Below are 18,020 nucleotides of genomic sequence, written 5' to 3'. Positions count from 1 at the left end.
TATAGTGAGCACTCCATTCCCTCACAGCGTGCGCTGCACTGCACTGTGCATGAGCTGCCGCCATCCCACTAGGTCCCCTGGGCTCTGCTGCTCTTGGGCCACCTCTGTTCCTGTCCCCAGCATGGCCAACTCCTGTGGGCCCCAGCAGGTCCACGGTGAGTGCTCAGTCCCTTCTTCCTGCCACCAGCCTGGTAGATGCGGTGGTGTTACCAAAGGGGCCAGGTCAACCTGAAGGTGCACTGTGCACTGTTTAGCAGTACCTCTTGTCATAGGATCAACGCATGCCCATGGCAGCAGCAGGGCATGAAGACAGTGCCCAGCACCTGACCCCTGGCTCTGCACAGCCCAGTCCCTATACAGCCCCCAGCTGCTCCTGTCACCACGCACGGTGCCCCCAGGTCCCTGCTTGGACTCTTCCTGTCGCCGGGACATCATTAGAAATGTTAATTATTAATTATCACTAAAAGCCCTTTTTGCTGCATTGCTGTTCTCTGCCGATCTCTGCCCCGTGCTGCCTGTAACCGGATCCACCCGCCGTTGTCTCCTGCCTCACGGTGCCGTCCCTGCTGTCCATCACTACCTGTGGGGCAGAGCAGCGATAGCAGAAAGCCCCATTTCCTGTGAGACACTGCCCTATGGGTGAACTGGGCTTGTCTCTCCCAGGATCTCCTGTAGAATCAGAATCCCCATGAGCAAGATGTAGGGTCACACCGTGTCATGTCTCTCTGAACCCGCTGGGTGCTGTGATGGAGCCGGTGCACATCAGCTCTTCTTGTCCAGGCAATGGGGTCCCTGGAGAGGGGCACAGGGATCCCTCAGGACATCTCTCTCCACATCCCATAGGCTCCCTGAAGTCAGGCTGCCCAGGCAGTGAGCTCCACAATCCTGGGTCTGTCACTCCCTGCCCCATACTGTTGCAAGGCCTGCAGCATCAGGCATGATCCTGCTGCACACGCTGGAAGCAAGACAGCATTGAGAGGGAGACAGCAGCAATTGCTCAGGGAGATGCTTGGGGGCAGGCTCTCAGGGGAGCGCGGGGAGGAGCACCCAGTCTGTATTGATTCCTGCAGCACAGTGCTGCTTTCACCGCCTGCTCATTTTCCATGTGCAGGAAAACAGAGGCAGCAGGAGAGTCCTGCTGAGTGTAGCCAGCTCTGCTCCCAGGGGCACCGCTGGGCCCCATCATATCCCTGCCCACAGCCGCCGGCAGCACCGGCGCCTGCCTGCACCGCGGGCTGCTTCCTCACATTATACAGCTCTGTCACGAGCTGCTGAATCCCCAGGTGTTTGGTGCAGCAGCACAAAGCAAACCCAACCTACCCCAGCCCTGAGCTCTCCGCAGTGCCCTCCCCATGGCTGAGATACCAGGCTGGGCATGGGAAATGCTGGGTGTGTTGCTCTCTTTGCCCAGTGTCCTCATGGCAGATCCTGGGGCATTTCTCCACCAAAGCCCTCTGCAAACACTTATTCTGCAAGAGAGAAAGCAGAGACATACTTGTAGGGGCTGGGATCCCCAGGAACACAAAGGAGGTCACAGGATGCACTGCTGGGTCTCAGAGGGTTTTAGGGTGTTTGACTCCAGTGAGAGAAAGTGCAGAGCCCCATGCTGCCTCTCCTGCCCAGGGCTCAGCCTGGCTGGAGCTGGACACACAGCTCGCCTCTGATCTGGGGCTGCCAGCCACTCTTTTCTTTCTGCACTGCTCCTTTCAGCCCATGGCTCCCTGCGGCCTCCGCTGACGCAGCTACAGATGGAGAGACAAGGAGAGGCAGGCAGCATCCCGGCCTGCCGTGCCATCCCCAGGGAGGTGCAGGCACAGCAGCTTTGGATCCACGCTCTCTGGAAACAGGAGAGGCCCTGCTATCAGCACAGAGCATGTGCTGGGCAGGGGAGCTGAGGATGCCCAGTGCAGGGTGGGGGTCTGTGACCACAGTGCAGCTCCCACCGGCCCTCTCTGTGCCTACGAATTTCCCAGGAGCCCTAAGAACACACTAACCCATGAGGAGGAGGACGTGGCTCTACTGGGACAGCTGGGTTCAGGCCTTTTTGCAGACCCATTGCCCTTATCCATCTCCTTTCCTGGGGGGCATATTGGTGGTGCAAGGGGTCCCTTTCCCTGCATGTGGACACCACAGTGTCCTTTACAGGAGACATAGTTGCCGGGAGGAGAGGTGTGAGGATGTCTTCAGTGGGGGAAATAAGGGGGTCTTCCTGCAGCCCACACCTCCCAGTGCTCAGACTGCACTGCTGCTGCCATGGAAACTGCCTGTGGAGCATCATCTTACCACAATAGCTGGGGTAACAGGGCCACCGCTGTCCCCAGCCTCCCCTGGGCTACAGACACAGGCACATGAGCTGTCAGGATGTGGGAGGCTGGGTGTTCCCTCCAGCCCCCAGCAATGATGCTGATTTGCCATGGGAAACCACAGGCATAGAATCAAGCTGAGCATCTCTGCAGAGCCATGCAATCCCAGACCCCAAAGTCAACAGTTTCAGAGAGCCCCATGCAGGGAGACGGGCCCATGTGAGGCTTTGGGGTTTGTCACAATGTCCAGGACTGGGTGCTGTTGGGTGCTGTGATGGATGGGGGCACCCCAGGGTGAGGTGGTGATGGAGAGGCCAGGGAAGTGCTGGCAGGGGGTACCCGGTGCCATTCCCAGACAAACACAGCTCCCATGCGGCCAGGGGCTCCACACTGCTTGGCCTCCCACAAACATAAATCATTTTCTAATTTATAACATGAATAATTGATTTTGCCTCCGTAGCTGGCAATAAATCTCCTGTGCGCACATGCATAAGAAAATAATAATAATGAAAGCGATCAGGATCTGCTGCCATCGATTACATGCAGGAGGGGCCACGCTCCACTCTGGGGCACAGTGGGGCAGGGGCTGCTCCTTGGAGGGTGCTGGGTGGCTTCACACAGCGAGAGCCATCCTTGTCCTGTATAGGGCTACATGGATTGTAGGGCAGAACCTATACACCCGTGCCATACCCCACAGGACCGTGGCAATGGAGTACAGCCATCTTTCCCAGGCTCCGGTCCAAATAAAGGGGAATCAAAGGAAGAATGCATCATCACTCGGGTCTATTTCCCAGCATGGCAGAACCAGGGTTTGGTGCTGGCACGTACAGTGGGCAGCCAGGAATGTCCGTGTCCCCTGGGCTGTGCCTATCGCTCCTTGTTGTGCCTGCAGAGGAACTCATCTCTCCCACAGGCCCCAGCTCGGGAGTGCTCAGCAACGGCAGCGCTTCATTAGGAGCCAGAAGACGTGCGGGTCCCAGGTGTGCTCCCCTCCGCCAGCGCTGCCGATGAGAGCGTGCGAGCACCGGGGCCACGTTGATTATCGGCTCGCGCAGGCAGCCAGCTCCTCGCCAAACCCCCGGAAGGATGCGGAGTGAAGCTGCCCAGCGCAGACACCTTCTCCCGTCCGTTTGTCTGTGCATCGAGCGCGCTGACCACCCCGCAGCCCTCTGTCTGCAGGATGTGGCCCAGGGGGTGACGGAGCCCGGGCGATCCCCCAGCGCCGAGCAGCCAGCAGCGCTGCTCCCGCTTTGTACGTGACATTAAAGAGGTAATGGGAAATCAATGGCAGCCTCTGCGGGGTCAGCGCTGCAGGAAGCGGGAGCTGTGCGCCCATCACCCACCGGCTCTCGGGCTCTTTGTCACCACGCTCCCGGCACGGCTCGTGGCGTTCCCCGCTCCCGGCAGCGGTGACGGTGCCCACGGCGGTGCTGCGCTGCGGGGGACGAGGGCTGCCGTCCCCGCGCCCACGGCTGCCAACCGCCCGCAGCTCCACGCGCTCCAGCCCCGACAGCCGCTCGGGGCGCGGGGCGGCGCCGCGTTGCGGGGCGGTGCGGTGCCGCACTACAGGTCCCGGCGTTCCCCGCGGCGGGACGGGGCGGGCTCGGTGCGGCGGAAGCGGCGGTGACAACGCGGAGCGGCGGGGGACCCGGCGCGGTGACCGGTAACGCCCCTCCCGCGACCCCCGCACGCCGCCCCGACCCCGGCAGGCGGGACCGAGCCGCGGTGCCGAGCAGCGTGGGGCCGGCGGGGCTTGTTGCGCGGCCGGGAAGGGGCAGAGCCGTCCGATCTGTGCGCCCCGCCCCGCCCCCGCTGTGCCGTGGTCCCCGCCCGGGTTCAGCGCCGGTTGCTGCTCGGCTCCGCGCCTCCTTTCCCCGTTTCTCGGCCCGGTTTCCCCCAGCCACATTCGCTTGGTGTTCCCAGGCTGCGTCTCACCGCGTTCCCTGCCCGTGTTTCTCGGATCCTTTGAGCCCTTTCCCTGCTCGCGATCGGTCGCAAATTTAATTACAGTTCACCGCTCCAATGAAAGTTTGCGAGCTGCTGTAAAACGATACCCCGATGTTCGCGTAAATTGTGTCTTGCCCGCCTTATCCCAAAGCTCTGCCCGGTAATTCTGCTGAAATAGCTTTGCTGGAAAACCCACGGCCCCTGCACCCGCCGTTTGGGCACCAGGCACTGAAGCAGCTTCAGGGCTCCCGCCTGCAGCATTCCCATTCCTTTCTGCACAGACATCGGTGCCCTCTGCTCTGCCGCGCTCAGACCCAATGCCACGAGCTGGGGTCAGCAGCGTGCCCAGGTGTCTGCTCTGTGCCGGGGCTGTTTCTGCTTCCTTGCAGCTGTTTTGGTGAGGCCTCTGCTTCATTTGCATTTTTTCTGGTTAAAAACAGTAATGTTGCCCTTTATTTTTGATCCGTCATTAATTTTCTCTCCCTCCCTGTTTATTAATAGCCCTCTTCCCTTTTGTGCTGAACCTGCCCTGCCGTATTCGCAGAGCCCTTTGCATTCCCCTCCGCCTGTAGCTCCATTTGCTGCCGTGCCGTCCCTTTTCTCCCTGCAGCTGTCGAGGGACGCTATCGTCCCATAAATCACCTCCTGTCTGCGGCGCTCCGAGTATCTCCTTGGAGCATCAGAAGCACGAGGCACGATTGAAATCTCCCTTTTCTCCGCATGTCTGCCAGCACACCGATGTCACCGCTCTGCTGTCCCCATGAGTGCTGTCCCCACTATTGAGCGTGTTGCTCCCCCGAGCAGGGCAGGGAGGTGGCAGTGGGGACAGCTGCCTGCCGTCCCCTCTCTTGGTGCCAGCACTGTGTGATAACATTCTAATCGGGGCTGTTTAGAATCTCCTCGTGGCTGCATTTATTAGGATAGCAGTATATTTTTTTCCCCCAGCCTGCAGCAGGCTATAAAGAGTGACATTGCCAACGCGTAGTCCCATACGGGCGATGCCGCACCGCGGTGGCCAAGGTGTTGCTGTCCCCTGCTTGCTGTCAGGGCCGTAGGGTTACGTGCTCTATTGATGGCAGGATGGATCGAGTGGAATTAGAAACCTCGAAGGCTAAAAATACAGCGCCCTGCCAGGAAATGAGGCAGCCTGCAGGGAGGGCGCTGGGTGGCACTTCAACTTTTCCAGGAACTGGCACGCTGCACCGTGCCGTGTGCTTGCACTGAGACCTCAGAGCCTTGTGCCAGAGCCATGCTGCAGGGTGAGCTCTCAAAGTCTGGGAGCAGTGGGGATGCCCTGCCCTGTGCAAGGAGAGTGAGACCTGCAGCCTGCATGCTGTACCCAGGGAACAAGTTGTGTGTTGGCACGGCTGCGCACGCAGAGGGTGCTCCCAGCACCGTCTGGCTGATGCAGCACCATCTGCTTTGGAGGGTGAGGCAAGGTGAATGGCAAACTTTCGAGGAGCCCATAAATTCCGTGTGCCTTGGAGGTGACTTGGGATGTGCACAGAGCATCCCAGCTGGCAGCATCTCAGCGCTGGAGATCCCCACTCCTGTGGAGGAGCTCTATGACACCTTGAGGATGGGCTGCACTCTGATACCTCCATCCATCTGCCTGTCTGGGAGAGGCAGGTTACACGGGCAGTCCCGGATCGGTAGGTCCAGCTTAGCATCGGGCACTGCAGCCCACGAGGCTCCGTCACCTGCCCCCGAGGCTGTGTTTGGTGTGGTTGGCAGGGAGGGGATTGCAGCCTAATGTACCGGAGGTGCCGCGGAAATGAGAGCCTTGGATGGATTCCTGGCCCTATTGATCCGCCGGCAGTTTATGCATCCTGACATTCATAATCTCAGTAGGCTCTGATGTTCCAGATTAATGGGCCCAGGGGCTGTCCATCCGTCACTTCACATTAATTACTGAAGAGGTGTTTTTCCAGTGATTTACCTGACAGCGGCCCGTGATGAATACCCCTAAACAGAGTGGGCAGTGATTAATCACGGGGCCCCGGCCCGGCCCCACTCTGCCTTCCCCTCAGCCACAGCGCAGACCCCCACACCATCCGTCTCCATAAATGCTGCTTGATGCATATTTATAGGGGCGCGGGGCCCGGCAGGCAGTGGCGTGCCTGGTTGTGCCAAAGATGATGAAAAATAAATCTCCACTGGGATGGGGCAGCCTGGCACAGCTGCAGCCCATTGCCAGGACATCCCGATTCTCATCACACTGGCACCATTGCGGTATGGGCACAGTGGAGGTAACACTTCTCTTCCTTTCAGGTGGTGGTGGCACAATGGAGGCAGAGGGCAGCCGGGCACGCCGCAGGAAGCCCGACATGGCCCTCTATGTGCCCAAAGCAAGGCGGGAGAGAGCGGCACAAGCAGTGGCTGCCAGCCACCAGGAGCCTGAGAAGCAGCACCCAGCAGCGGACATCCACAAGGGTGGCTCTGAGGGGCAGAGGCGAAGCCCCGGAGCCAGGACACACGTGGGCAGAGCGGCTAGCAAGGAGAGCAAGGCCGGAGCCAAGGAGCCACAGGCAGCCCCTGCTGGGGACAGACAGGCAGTGGGAGCATCACCAGATGTGCGGGAGCCAAGTCTGGAGCCAGCTGCTGCAGAGCCCTCAGGCAGAGCATCCCAGGATGCGGGGTCTGGGAAGCACAGCCATGGGGTGAGGACGATGCCAGATCCCCTGGGTGCTCATCCTGTGGCTGCCCCTGAGCATGGTGGAGATCCTGATGGTGTAACGGCAGCTGAGCTGAGCATGGTGCATCGGACAGAGCTGGGCAATGTGATGGAGCTTCTGGGGCACAGCTCCCTGGGTGCAGCTATGGAGTGCTCAGGGTGCACAGAACAGGGTGCCTTGCAGCAGGCAGGAGAGGGGAATGTGAGCAGCACACCCCAGCTCAGCTGGGAGAGTGTGAAAAGCCATGAGGAGGAGAGGGAGCATGATGAGTCTGTCCTTGCAGGGCAGAGTCAGGGCTGCTCCACTGACCCTGAGGAAGAGAGGCACAGAGGCAGCACTGTGGTTGCCCCAGAAGGATCTGCCTGTGTAGCTGAGACAGGGAACACGACAGTATTCCTGGACCAGAACATGGGCAGCACATCCCAGCTCCTGCCAGAGCATGTGGAGCAGCTGCTGCCCAGCAAGGAGCAGGCCACTGCTGGTGTTGGACATGATGGAGGGGAGGGTATTCTTGTGGCTGATGGGAGCAGTGAGCTGGGGGCTGGTGAGGAGATGAGCTGTGCGGGGGGGACAGAAAGTGGCTCCAGGGATGGAGATCCGCTGGACAGTCCCCAGCCCCTGAAACCCCTGGAGCTGCTGTGTCACAGCATGGAACAGCTCTCACCCGGATCATGTGCTGAGGAACCGACACGAGCAGATGAGGATGAAGGCTGTCAGCGGCAGCACCAGGAGGAAGAGGAGGATGAGGAAGGATGTCCCCATGGCAGCTCCCTAAAGCCGAGTCAGCCTAATGCCGGGACCCCGAGCAGCCCAGATGCTGCCGAGAGCTGGGATGCACTTTTCAATGACGATGGGGATTGCTTGGACCCGCGCCTGCTGGAGGAGGTATGTGTGTGGGGATGGCTCTGTCCTTGGGTTGTGTCCTGCTGGCATGTAGGGATGGGGTGTCTGGGGCGTAGGGGTCCTCATGGCCACCAAGGTAAGCCCCATGGTGCATGGCCTGTGTGTGTGCCATCACCTCCAGCCGTGCATGGCATGAGCAGTGCCATGAGGATGCTTCTGGGACCTGCCTGGTGCCAGCAAGGCTGGGGGAGCTCTTCCCCTTACCGGTATGTAAAGCGCAATCAGTAAAACGTGCTTGAGAGCCGTAAACTGCAACAGCACCCTCGTGAAAGCAGGGCCAGTAATAAAGAAACGGGCCGAGACGGATGGGCTCCCATTGAAATAGCAATGTGAAGTTTCCTGAAAACTACGGCTTCTTAATCAGCTGTGGCTCATTACCATCCCCTCCTGTAGGCGTGAGGTTGGATTTACTACAATGAACCACACAGCACTGGGAGCCGTGCCGCTTCCCTGCCGCTCGCGAGGAAAAGTGTGTCTTTTTGCAGCCAGGCTGGAAATCCATTATTGCATTTTAAATCAGTGGCATAAAAATGGGTAATTTTCAGAGAGACGTTAATGCAGCTGGAGTAACAAACAGCGCTAATATTGTCTAAAACCAATGTCCAGCCGTGACAGAATGCAGGGTGTGAAGTGGCAGGCGGTGCCTGGTGGTAGTGTATGTGAGGAACTGGGGTCTCAGTGCCCCTCTTGAGTTCATCCCATGTCTGCTGAGCTGCTTGGGACTGTGCGTGCTGCACGGTGCTCCTCTGTTCCTGCCTGCCATGTGGCTGAGAAGTGCTGCAGGTAATTCAATGAGGGGCTCTGGAGCATCAGTGTTGGATGCCCCATACAGGTGCTCTAAAAAAGGTTAGATTTCCACGAAGCTTCCCTGGATAGGTGAATAAGGACCTGAAAAGGGGATTTCTCAATGGGAAGTGGCCCTTTTCACCTTTCTACCCCTGTTCCTGGTGGATTCCCCACGCCTCTGTTCTGATGGGAGGCAGACGTGTCCGCTTGGGGAGATGAAGCTGTTGTTAATTAACAAAAAGGACGAGGAAATTAGTAGTGTTCTTTGTCATAACCGAATCCGTATGTGCTGCGGAGAGCTGGCAGGGAGCGAGATTTATGACGTTCTGCAAGGAGAAGAGATTTCTGATAGCAGACGGCTCTTTAATCTAGCAAGAAAAAACATCCCCAGATCCACTGGCTGCGAACTGAAGCCAGACAGATTCAGACTGGAAATCAGTGGAGGGTAATTAACCATGGGAATGATTTCCTTGAGGCCATGGTGGGTGCTGCTTGCAAGGGACGGCACTGACATCAGTCCTCACACTGGTGGTGGTGACACATGTGCTCTAATCCTCATCACACTCAGTGATTTGTAAAGGTCATGGGCTCCACTCACCAGCCCCATGCCCCCTCGGGCATTGCACAGACTCCCTTCTGCCTGGGGCCACATGGGGTGCCAGACCGCAGTGAGTGTGTGCTGCTGCCTGGGGTGGGGGATGGTCCCGGGTGGTGCTGGGCTGCCCCGCCAGCTCTGTAACTCAGCTCTCCCTGCCGTCCTCACTTGCACATGAATCCATCTTCTCCATAAAATGGTTGGAACGAGCACTTTTTATTGACTGAGCTGGCTGGGATTTATGGGCTCTAACCTTCCAGCCGTGGTGTGCTCAGCTACGATCACTTGGGGGATCAGGCTGGGGACCTGGCTGAGTTATGTGCCCGCAGCCCCACACCTTGCAGCACAGTATGTTTGGGAATCCCATTGGCACCGGTGCTGCTGGCGGCTGTGTGCCCCCCTATGTTGTGATGTTGGCAGGGGGAGACTGACACCCATATTTTAAACTGAAGGGTGAAAAATTGGAGAGGTAGGAAAGAGCTACAGCCGTCATGTTTTAGGGCTGTGGGAAATGCCTGACTGTGAGATGCTCAGTGAGCACAGCCTGTTTGGTTTGTCGAGGGGCAGGTTGGGAAGTGACTTGATTACTGCAAGTAGTGCTGTCACAGGGACCAGGGACTCTTCCATACGGCAGAGGCAGAGTGAGAACCGACAGCTGGAAACCAAAGCCAGACAAATTCAAATTAGAAGTAAGGCATCCATTTTTAGCAGCACAGGTGCTGAACTGGTGGAACTGGCTTGTTGGGGAGCAATGGCTTTTTCGTTGCAGTGTCTGGAACAGGATGGTGACTTGCTGGGCTCCTGCAGGGCAGGCAGACATGCAGCTTCCCCCTGGTCTTGCAGTGCTCAGGTGGATTTTGGGTACCCTGCACCCTGCCAGTGCGTGTCCGTGTCTCACTGGAATGTTTGAAATAGGAAAAGAGCAATGGGAAAATATGTGAGCCCTGGTCGATATCTCCCAATACCCACTGCCATTAATCTAGTGGAGCACCAGTGTGCGGCACCGGGGCAGGACATCCCCAAGGGAGCCCCTGGGATTTATGGGCTCCCCTCACTGGGTGGGGGTTGCTCAGCACCATCTCTGTCCCCGCAGCTCTCAGGGGGCCCAGAGCGCCAGCAGAGCCTGCAGGAGCCCCGCTTCGACTACTACGGGGCTCAGCCGGCTGCTCCAGACCTCAGTGATGACGAGCTGCCCCACGTCATTGAGATCTATGACTTCCCCCCGGATTTCCGCACTGAGGACTTGCTGCGCATCTTCTGCAGCTATCAGTGAGTGCACAGCAATGCACGATGCCACGGTGCTGTGCACAGTGCCATGGTGCTGTGCTGACCCTCCATCTCTCCATCAGGAAAAAGGGCTTTGACATCAAGTGGGTGGATGATACGCACGCTCTGGGGATCTTCTCCAGTCCCATCACAGGTACTGTGAGCATCCTGTGGGGTATGCAGTGGGTGGGCAGGGGGCACCATGTGTGTGCATCCCTTGGCTGCATGGCTGCTCTCTCTGCAGCGCGTGATGCCCTCAGCACCAAGCACCTGATGGTGAAGACTCGCCCGCTATCCCAGGGCACGCGGGCAGCTAAAGCCAAAGCGAGGGCGTATGCTGGTGAGTGGGGGCACTATGGGAAGACTCAGCACCACAGGCAGCCCAGTACCCTGGCACCCCAACTGGTGCCGTGCCTGCCTCCCACTGGGGTCCCCATGCTGACACCTCCACTCCACTCCCCCAGACTTTCTGCAGCCAGCCAAGGAACGGCCCGAAACGTCAGCTGCACTGGCACGGCGCCTGGTCATTGGTGCCCTGGGGGTGCGCAGCAGCCAGACCCCTGCCCAGCGTGATGCTGAGCGCAAGAAGCTGCAGGAGGCACGGGGTGAGCATTCATCTGAGACTGTGGGGCTGGGGCAATGGGGGTTTGGGATTTACCTTTTTTTCCCCACAGAGAGGAAGCGCCTGGAGAACAAACAGCGGGAGGATGCCTGGGAAGGCCGGGAGTGAATGTTCCGCAGTGGGATGGTGCTGGTGATGCTGCCGGGGGTACCCGCACCTGGGGATGGAGCTGGTGCTACTGCTGCCCTGGTGCTACTGCTGCCCTGTAGGCTCTGTGCCAGGTGGAGCAGGCTCACAGGAAAGAGGCAAGGGCACAACTGCAGGGTGCTTGAGGGCCAGCTGGGGACATGCCATGGTGTCCCAAGGCTGTCCCCAGGGCTGTGGTGGCACATGCCATGTGGGTCAGCCACAGCCACCCTGAGCATTGTGAGTGAGAATGTCCTTTATTTTGCTAATAAATACAATTTATTTTGCTTTGCCTTGCCTCTGAAGGGGAGATGCAGCACTGTAGGATGCAGGGCTTGTCCTGCTGGCTGAGAGCATTGCCTCCAGCTGCAGTGCTTGTTCACGTATGTGGGGTGCCTCGGGGGTGTGCATGCTGTGCCCAGCTCCAAGGCAGGGGTTTCCCCTCCAGGGTGGGCTGGGCAGGATGGCCTGGGGAAGGGCTGGAATGTGCTGGCAGAGGGACCCTGTTTACATCCGCCACCTCGAACAGCGCAATCCTTGTCTGGCTTTGGGAAGGGCCGGCCCTGAGCCGGCTCTGGGCTGTGATGTGGGCTGCGCTCCCCACCCGGGGGCTTCCTGCCCTGCCCCCGGGAGCGGTGTGGGCAGCTGGCAGCTGCCTTTCCCCCAGGTCTTCAGAGCTCTCTGTATCACTTCACCACCCCAAACCCACCCCTACGTCCCCTGCAGAGCACAGAGCCTGTCCTGCCACCTCAGAACTGTTAGGGCCATTGTTTGTGGGGCTCTCATGCCCTCAGCAGTAAGTGTGAAGCAGTGCCAGGTGTCAACTCCACCTTGCCCTGGCCACCCCCTGTCCCCTGGCTGTCCCCAGTGCAGTGGCAGAGGAACTGGTCATGACCCTGCTCTGCGGCTGCTGGCCCCACTGCCAGCTGGTCTCTGTCTCAGCCAGGTGGCCTAGACAGCGGAAAGTTTCAGGGTGAGAGGATGCTCTCACATGGAAAGCATCTTTCCGCTGTCCGGCAGTGAGCAGGGGGGTTTGGCACAATGAGCCTCCATCAGCACGCGCCTTGACACGGGCTGTGCTTGGGGCTACCGTCCCGTGGCCTATCCACGTGCTGGGACCAGCACGTGGGGACTGGTCCTGGCTGCACGGGGTGAGGCAGGGGATGGAAGCCCTATCTATGTCCTGTGTCGGTGCATGGGGGTGGGAATGGGATGCAGGCAGGAGAGGGTGGCAGCACCTGGTGGCTTGTCAGATGGAATTCTCATTTATTGCCTTTAAAAGGGGAAAGAAACAGAGCAGGGGCATGTTGTTCTCTGTGTTCCCACCCTGTCCCCATGAGCAAGGGCTACCAGTGGCAAAGCTGCTCCATCCCTGCTCTAGGGATGCAGGGAGCTGCCAGGAACAGCCTGGGAAAGCCCAGCATGGGCTGCACTGTGGCGGCTGGGGGCTGGCTGCCGGCCCGCTTTGCCGCAGAGCTGGCTGCCCTGCTGTGTGCATAGGGTCAGCCGGGTCAGGGACAAAGTGCCCCAGCCTGTGGGTAGGCCAGGAGCCAGGGCTGCCTGGCACCAACCCCACAGGGCTGCATAGGAACTGGGCTGGGGGGGCAGTGAAGTACTCCATATCACCACACAGCACCCTTGTCCCATTGCACAGCACCTTTATTGAAGACATAACTGGTGCATGGGCGGCGGTTCATGGGTGGCAGTGCCTGGGGCCAGGCAGGCTGAGGTAGTTGTCCGGTGGGGGCACCAGAGCACTGGAGCTGGGGTCCCCCCGGCAGCATGGGGCTTGGCCCCTGCACCAGCCATGATGCTCATCTCCATCCTCCATGGTAGCAGAAATAAATAGGGCAGGCATCAAGTCCCTGAGCTCAGGCAGGTGCTGCTGCAGCCAGGGCAGGGGCTGGGGTGCCCATGAGTGTGGGGTGAGACGGAGTCTTACACCAGGTTGTTGGCCAGGCGCTCACGCCGCTCCATCTCACTCACCACGTCAGCACCATAGGCATCACCTGAGGAGAGTGGAGGTGTTGGTGGGGTCAGGACATGTGGCACCCTTTGTGCAGTCACCCCCCTTTGCCCCCATCCTCCTTACTTGTGTGACAGCCATGCATCCAGATGTGCTGCCCATCGTACTTGCACTGGCACCGCAGCACATTGTTGGAGAAATCTGACTCAGCCACTTCGTGCTTGGGGTTCACCACCACCTGAAGAGGGCAATGGGCACGGGGCTGGGGGCACTTTGCCTGCTGCACTGCACCTCTGAGGGGATGCCAGCAGTGCTAAAGGTGCCCAGCCCTCCTCTCCCAGCATGGGGTCCCTCCATGCCCATACCTGGAAGGTGTAGCTGCCTGGTGGCACATCGGTGATGTCAATCCATTGGCAGTCAATGTCGTGCCGGTAGGTGTCCCAGCAGCCCACACTCACCCCCTGCTCCCCAAAGTTGGCGCAGGCAAAACGACGCTGCAGCCCTGGGGACATGGGGGAGACATAAGGGATGGCGGGGCTGGGGGTGCTCTGCCCCAGTGCTGGTGCCACCTACCCTCAGGGCAGTTGGTGTCCTCCAGGCAGAAGCTGGCCTTGTGCCCCTCGGCCACCTTGGAACCATTGAGTGTCAGCAGGTCGTAGTGGGTGAAGACCTCGATGCTGTGGAAGTGCCTGTGGGGACAGGGGGTGAATGGGGCCAGGGCAGGACGGGCAGCACCTAGAGGAGAGCAGCTCCGTGCAAATTACAGCCTTGTGTCCAAATAAAGCCCTAATGACAGTGCTGTCTCGGACGCTGCTAATTACTCCGGGCGGGACAGTTTCTGCCAAGGGTGGGGGCTGTGTAGGAGGGACACAGCCAAGGGGGACGGAGCTGCTTGGCTCCCCTGGTGCCCAGCCTGGCTCTGGGACATGGGAGACTCACCGGTGGCATTGGTGCCAGGTCCAGGCATGCCGTCCCATCCGGGGTCGGAAATCGGCTCTGCCCAGGTTGTGGATCTGGGAGGAGAAGCGGAGCAGGCGGCGGTGGCCGTAGGGCCACTGCATGGTGTCAGCAGAGCGGGACAGGCAGCGCTCCTCATGGGCGCAGTACAGCAGCCCCAATGGACGATCCTCTAGGTAAGCTGTCTCCTGCACCAGCTGGGCGTTCATCACCAGGTCCGGGGCATCTGGCACAAAGGAAACAGAGCCAGTGGCCTCCACACTGCCACCCCTTGCTCTGTGCAGATCTGTGTCCCACCAGGAGGATGGGCATCCCTGGGTACTCACGGGTGGTACAACTGACCCCTGCCGAGAAGCGTCCCCCACCACTGGGGCAGTGCACGGGGCCGTGGCGCTGGCACTGCTGCAGGGCCAGCTCTGTGCCTGTGCAGCGCACCCCACTCATCAGCACCTGCGAGGCATCAGGGCTGCCTGCCCAATACCAGGTCTCCTGGCAGAGGGAGATACAATGCTCAGATCAGTCCTCATCTGACCCACCAGCTCCTAGTACCACTACCAGTACTGCCAGGGCTTAAACCCATGTGCCCCAAGGCTGTCTTGTATGCCAACACATCCCAGCACACTCATGATACTCACCTGTAGGGCATGGCTGGCAAAGCCCAACCCCAGCTGCCTGCAGACCACCATGGCTTCGTTGAGCCCCCACTGAGCTCCACACACCGCGCCCCACTGCAGCCTGCCCTGCACTGGTACCAGCACCTCCACAACACCCTCCTCAGGGCTGCGGCCCCCAGCCAGGCGCACCTGTGTGCAGAGAAGGGCTAGGACAGTGCTGCTGTGGGGCAGGAAGCCCTGTGCATCCTTCATCCCACACAACCACTTTCAGCATGTCCTGCACACCCCACATCAGTGTGGCTTAAGTTGCTCTACTTGTCCCCATCCTCTTGGGCTGCTCCATCCATAGGAGGAAGGGAGCTAAGGCCTCTGCATGGAGAGGATGTGTAACAGGGCCCTTTGTGGAGGGACTGTGCAATTGGGTTCTGTGTGGAGGAGCTGTGCAATGGAGCAGGGGCTCACCTGGCTCTGGAAGTCCATATGGGGCACGTGGCAGCGGACAGCCGCGTCGTCATCATGGCGGCACCCACTCTGCTCACCGTCCTGGAAGCGGCACTCACCCAGGGAGCGCTCATGGCCGACGCAGCGCACCTCACTCATGTGGATTGGCCCCAGGCCTGGAGCAGAGGGAGCTCTCCTGCCTGTCTGCCCACTCTGGATCCCCTTGCACACAGCCAGACTGGGGGACAGAAGTGGCTGGGGAAGGGGGTCCCTGCCCTTCATCCACCTCACCTTGACCCATCTGTGCTCCCAGCAGTGCCTGCTTGGCCGTGCCATAACCCAGCTGCCGACACACCACGCTGGCTGCTGCCAGGTCCCAGCGCCGGCCACACACGGTGCCCCACTGCCCATGGCGCAGCACCTCCACCCGGCCCTCACCAGCGTGAGCACCTGCTCGCAGGCGCACGGGAAGACCCTAGAACAAGGAGCAAGCACACTCAGTGGGTGCTGCCTGGGTGCCTGCCTTGGGATTTGGGCACTGGGCCGTGCCACAGCTCACCTTCCCTAGAGAGGCTTTGCGGGGAGGTTTCTCGCCCTTGTTCTTCTTCTGCTGGAAGGCAGGGCCAGGCACACAGCTGACAACTGCATGCATGCCGCGGGGACAGGCGTGCTGTCTGGGGGCTGGGGGAGCCAGCTGTGTGGGGCAGTGTGACAGGTGGGGCTCTGTGCCCTGGCACTCCACACGGTGCACCCAGAAACTGCTCTTCTGGCTCAGGTTCCTCAGGCTGCCAGAGAAGAGCAGCAGGAAGAGGTGTAAGTTTTTCTGGTGGAGGGCTCCCATGCTGGTGCCCCCTGACCAGGGCTGAGTCCTACCTGGAGCTGGGGTCCTTCAGCTTCATGTTCCAGAGCTTCCTGCAAAGACAAGAGCCAGGAGGTTTGGGGGCTCAGCACTGCTGTGCCCCTATCCCTGCCTCCCCTGGCACGCCACTGTATGTTGGGGTTCTCTTCTCAGTGACAATCTTGTGCCAAATCTGGCTGTGCTGCATACCCAGGCAGGATGACAAGACGCCTGGCACCAGCAGGGGCTCATTATAGGCTGTATTTATAGCCCAGCACAAGACTCAGCTTTCCTGTGCTTGCACCCATCCTGCAGTCCCTGACTGCTGCTGAACCCAAGCTGAAGCCCCAAAGAAGGGGACACAGGCTTGGACACATGCCCCATGCCCCTAGATACAATTGCATCCCTCCACTAGCAGGCTCTCTCCACCATGCCCCAAATCCCCATGGCACATCCATCCATCCCTTCCCCATGGCACATCCATACATCCCTACCTGTAGAAGGTGGTGTCGACACGCTTCTCGTGGGGGAAGCCCAGTGTCCCACACACTACACGGCTGTTATTCTGGGTCCAGCCAGCATCACACACCTGCCTCCAGCGCCCATTGTACTTCACCTCCACCGCTCCTTCCATCACTGGCATGCTCAGCTTAGCCCGTGCCAGGATGGGTTTGATCCGCACCTCCTCCAAGCTCAGCCCTGGCCCCTGCAGGATGGCCACAGTGGGTAATGAGCCCACCCTTGACCCCCAACCACCTCAATGGACGAACAGCCCCTACTCACCTCTCCCAGTGCAGCAGGGGCAGATATCAAATTAGAGTCACCATGTAGACGCTGCCCTGAGCACACCACACCGGCATCCTCACCATGGTGGCAGTCACTCGTGCCCCAACCATTGTGGGCACAATCAGCCAGGGAGACCTCATTGCCCCCACACTGCACATTGTCTAACCAGATGGGACCTGGGGGGATGGAGAACTAGGGGTCACTATGAAGCATCATCACCCTAGACCCAGTGGGTGCCCCCATGCCATCCCCTCCCACAGCACCCTGTGCAAGTTTCCCCCAGCAGCTGCCATCCATTCAGCCCCCCTCCCACCCCAGCTGCCCCCTACCTTCCCCCTGGCCGTAAGTAGCACTGTGGGTCCAGGTGATGGCTGCAGTGTAGCCCAGCTGCCGGCAGGCGACGGTGGCCACGTGGAAGTCGAAGCCATCGTCACACACGGTGCCCCAGCGGCCCTGGTACAGCACCTCCAGGCGGCCCTCCCCGGCCGGTCCCCGAGGCCCTGCCAGCCGCAGCTGCACCTCTTGGGGCTCCTGTGCGCTGGGAGCCGCCTGGCACAGCACCAGCACCAGTGGGAGCAGGATGGGTTTCAGACCGACCAGCATCACCATTGCAGCTCTGAGGTGGGATGCCTGGGGACAGCCCGACACTGAGACCCCAGGGAACACAGTGCAGGGGCACAGCCCGACACTGAGACCCCAGGGAACACAGTGCAGGGGCACAGCCCTCCCATAGCTCACAGCATGATGATGATGGAGCACCGTCGTGCCTCCTTGCACAGCAGTAACATCCCTGTCCCTGCCCTGTACACAGCTTGCAGGGTTCCCTCCCTGGGGCTCGGTTCCATATCCACATGCTGTGCACAGCCCCTGCCCCACAGTCAGTGGGAGGCCAGCAGCTCTAAGAGCTGCCCTTATTGCTTCATGCCTATTCTCTTGGCTGTGTGGGGATCCCACAGAACCCCTTTGTCCTCCACTTGAAACCCATCACTTCTTCCCTCCTGCATGCAGCCCCCATCTCCAACCCTTTCCCCCTACATGCCTACCGGCAGCACTGGAAGATGCTTCACTTACCCCACCTCCACCCGAAATACCTCAGCCCCTGGCACTCACTCTGGCTGTCGGTGAGGGGACGCGGTGCTGACTCCAGCCGCCCTCCAGCAGCTCTCCTGCAGCCGAGCACCGCCTGCTGCTGCTT

At 59.9% G+C, this 18,020-nt stretch overlaps 2 protein-coding genes across 3 annotated transcripts; one reads left to right on the top strand and one right to left on the bottom strand.

The window, feature by feature from the left end:
• Nucleotides 1–3,902: 3,902 nt before the first annotated feature.
• R3HCC1L (R3H domain and coiled-coil containing 1 like) lies at nucleotides 3,903–11,515 on the top strand. 2 transcript variants are annotated; one of them, XM_015867277.3, is made up of 7 exons: nucleotides 3,903–3,966; nucleotides 6,522–7,810; nucleotides 10,303–10,478; nucleotides 10,559–10,629; nucleotides 10,720–10,815; nucleotides 10,940–11,080; nucleotides 11,150–11,515. In XM_015867277.3, exons 2-7 carry the CDS (start codon nucleotides 6,536–6,538, stop codon nucleotides 11,203–11,205), a joined length of 1,815 nt encoding a protein of 604 aa, XP_015722763.2. In that variant the 5' UTR covers nucleotides 3,903–3,966; nucleotides 6,522–6,535; the 3' UTR covers nucleotides 11,206–11,515. The 2 variants fall into 2 exon arrangements, with proteins under 2 accessions (XP_015722763.2, XP_085411331.1); XM_085555205.1 differs by lacking the exon at nucleotides 3,903–3,966 and having other exon boundaries at nucleotides 6,247–7,810.
• A 1,344-nt stretch (nucleotides 11,516–12,859) lies between these two features.
• Nucleotides 12,860–18,014, bottom strand: LOXL4 (lysyl oxidase like 4). Its single transcript, XM_085555206.1, has 15 exons — nucleotides 17,936–18,014; nucleotides 17,155–17,455; nucleotides 16,823–17,001; nucleotides 16,534–16,745; nucleotides 16,075–16,113; nucleotides 15,761–15,986; nucleotides 15,493–15,676; nucleotides 15,223–15,377; nucleotides 14,782–14,949; nucleotides 14,473–14,635; nucleotides 14,129–14,372; nucleotides 13,763–13,878; nucleotides 13,555–13,691; nucleotides 13,316–13,427; nucleotides 12,860–13,232 (listed from the first exon to the last, which is right to left on the bottom strand). Exons 2-15 carry the CDS (start codon nucleotides 17,432–17,434, stop codon nucleotides 13,162–13,164), a joined length of 2,286 nt encoding a protein of 761 aa, XP_085411332.1. The 5' UTR covers nucleotides 17,435–17,455; nucleotides 17,936–18,014; the 3' UTR covers nucleotides 12,860–13,161.
• Nucleotides 18,015–18,020: the final 6 nt, after the last annotated feature.

Source organism: Coturnix japonica, chromosome 8 (assembly GCF_054131305.1).
Source record: "Coturnix japonica strain WE chromosome 8, WE-NBRP24, whole genome shotgun sequence".
Lineage (NCBI taxonomy): Eukaryota > Metazoa > Chordata > Aves > Galliformes > Phasianidae > Coturnix > Coturnix japonica.
This window is presented reverse-complemented; position numbering and strand designations above follow the sequence as displayed.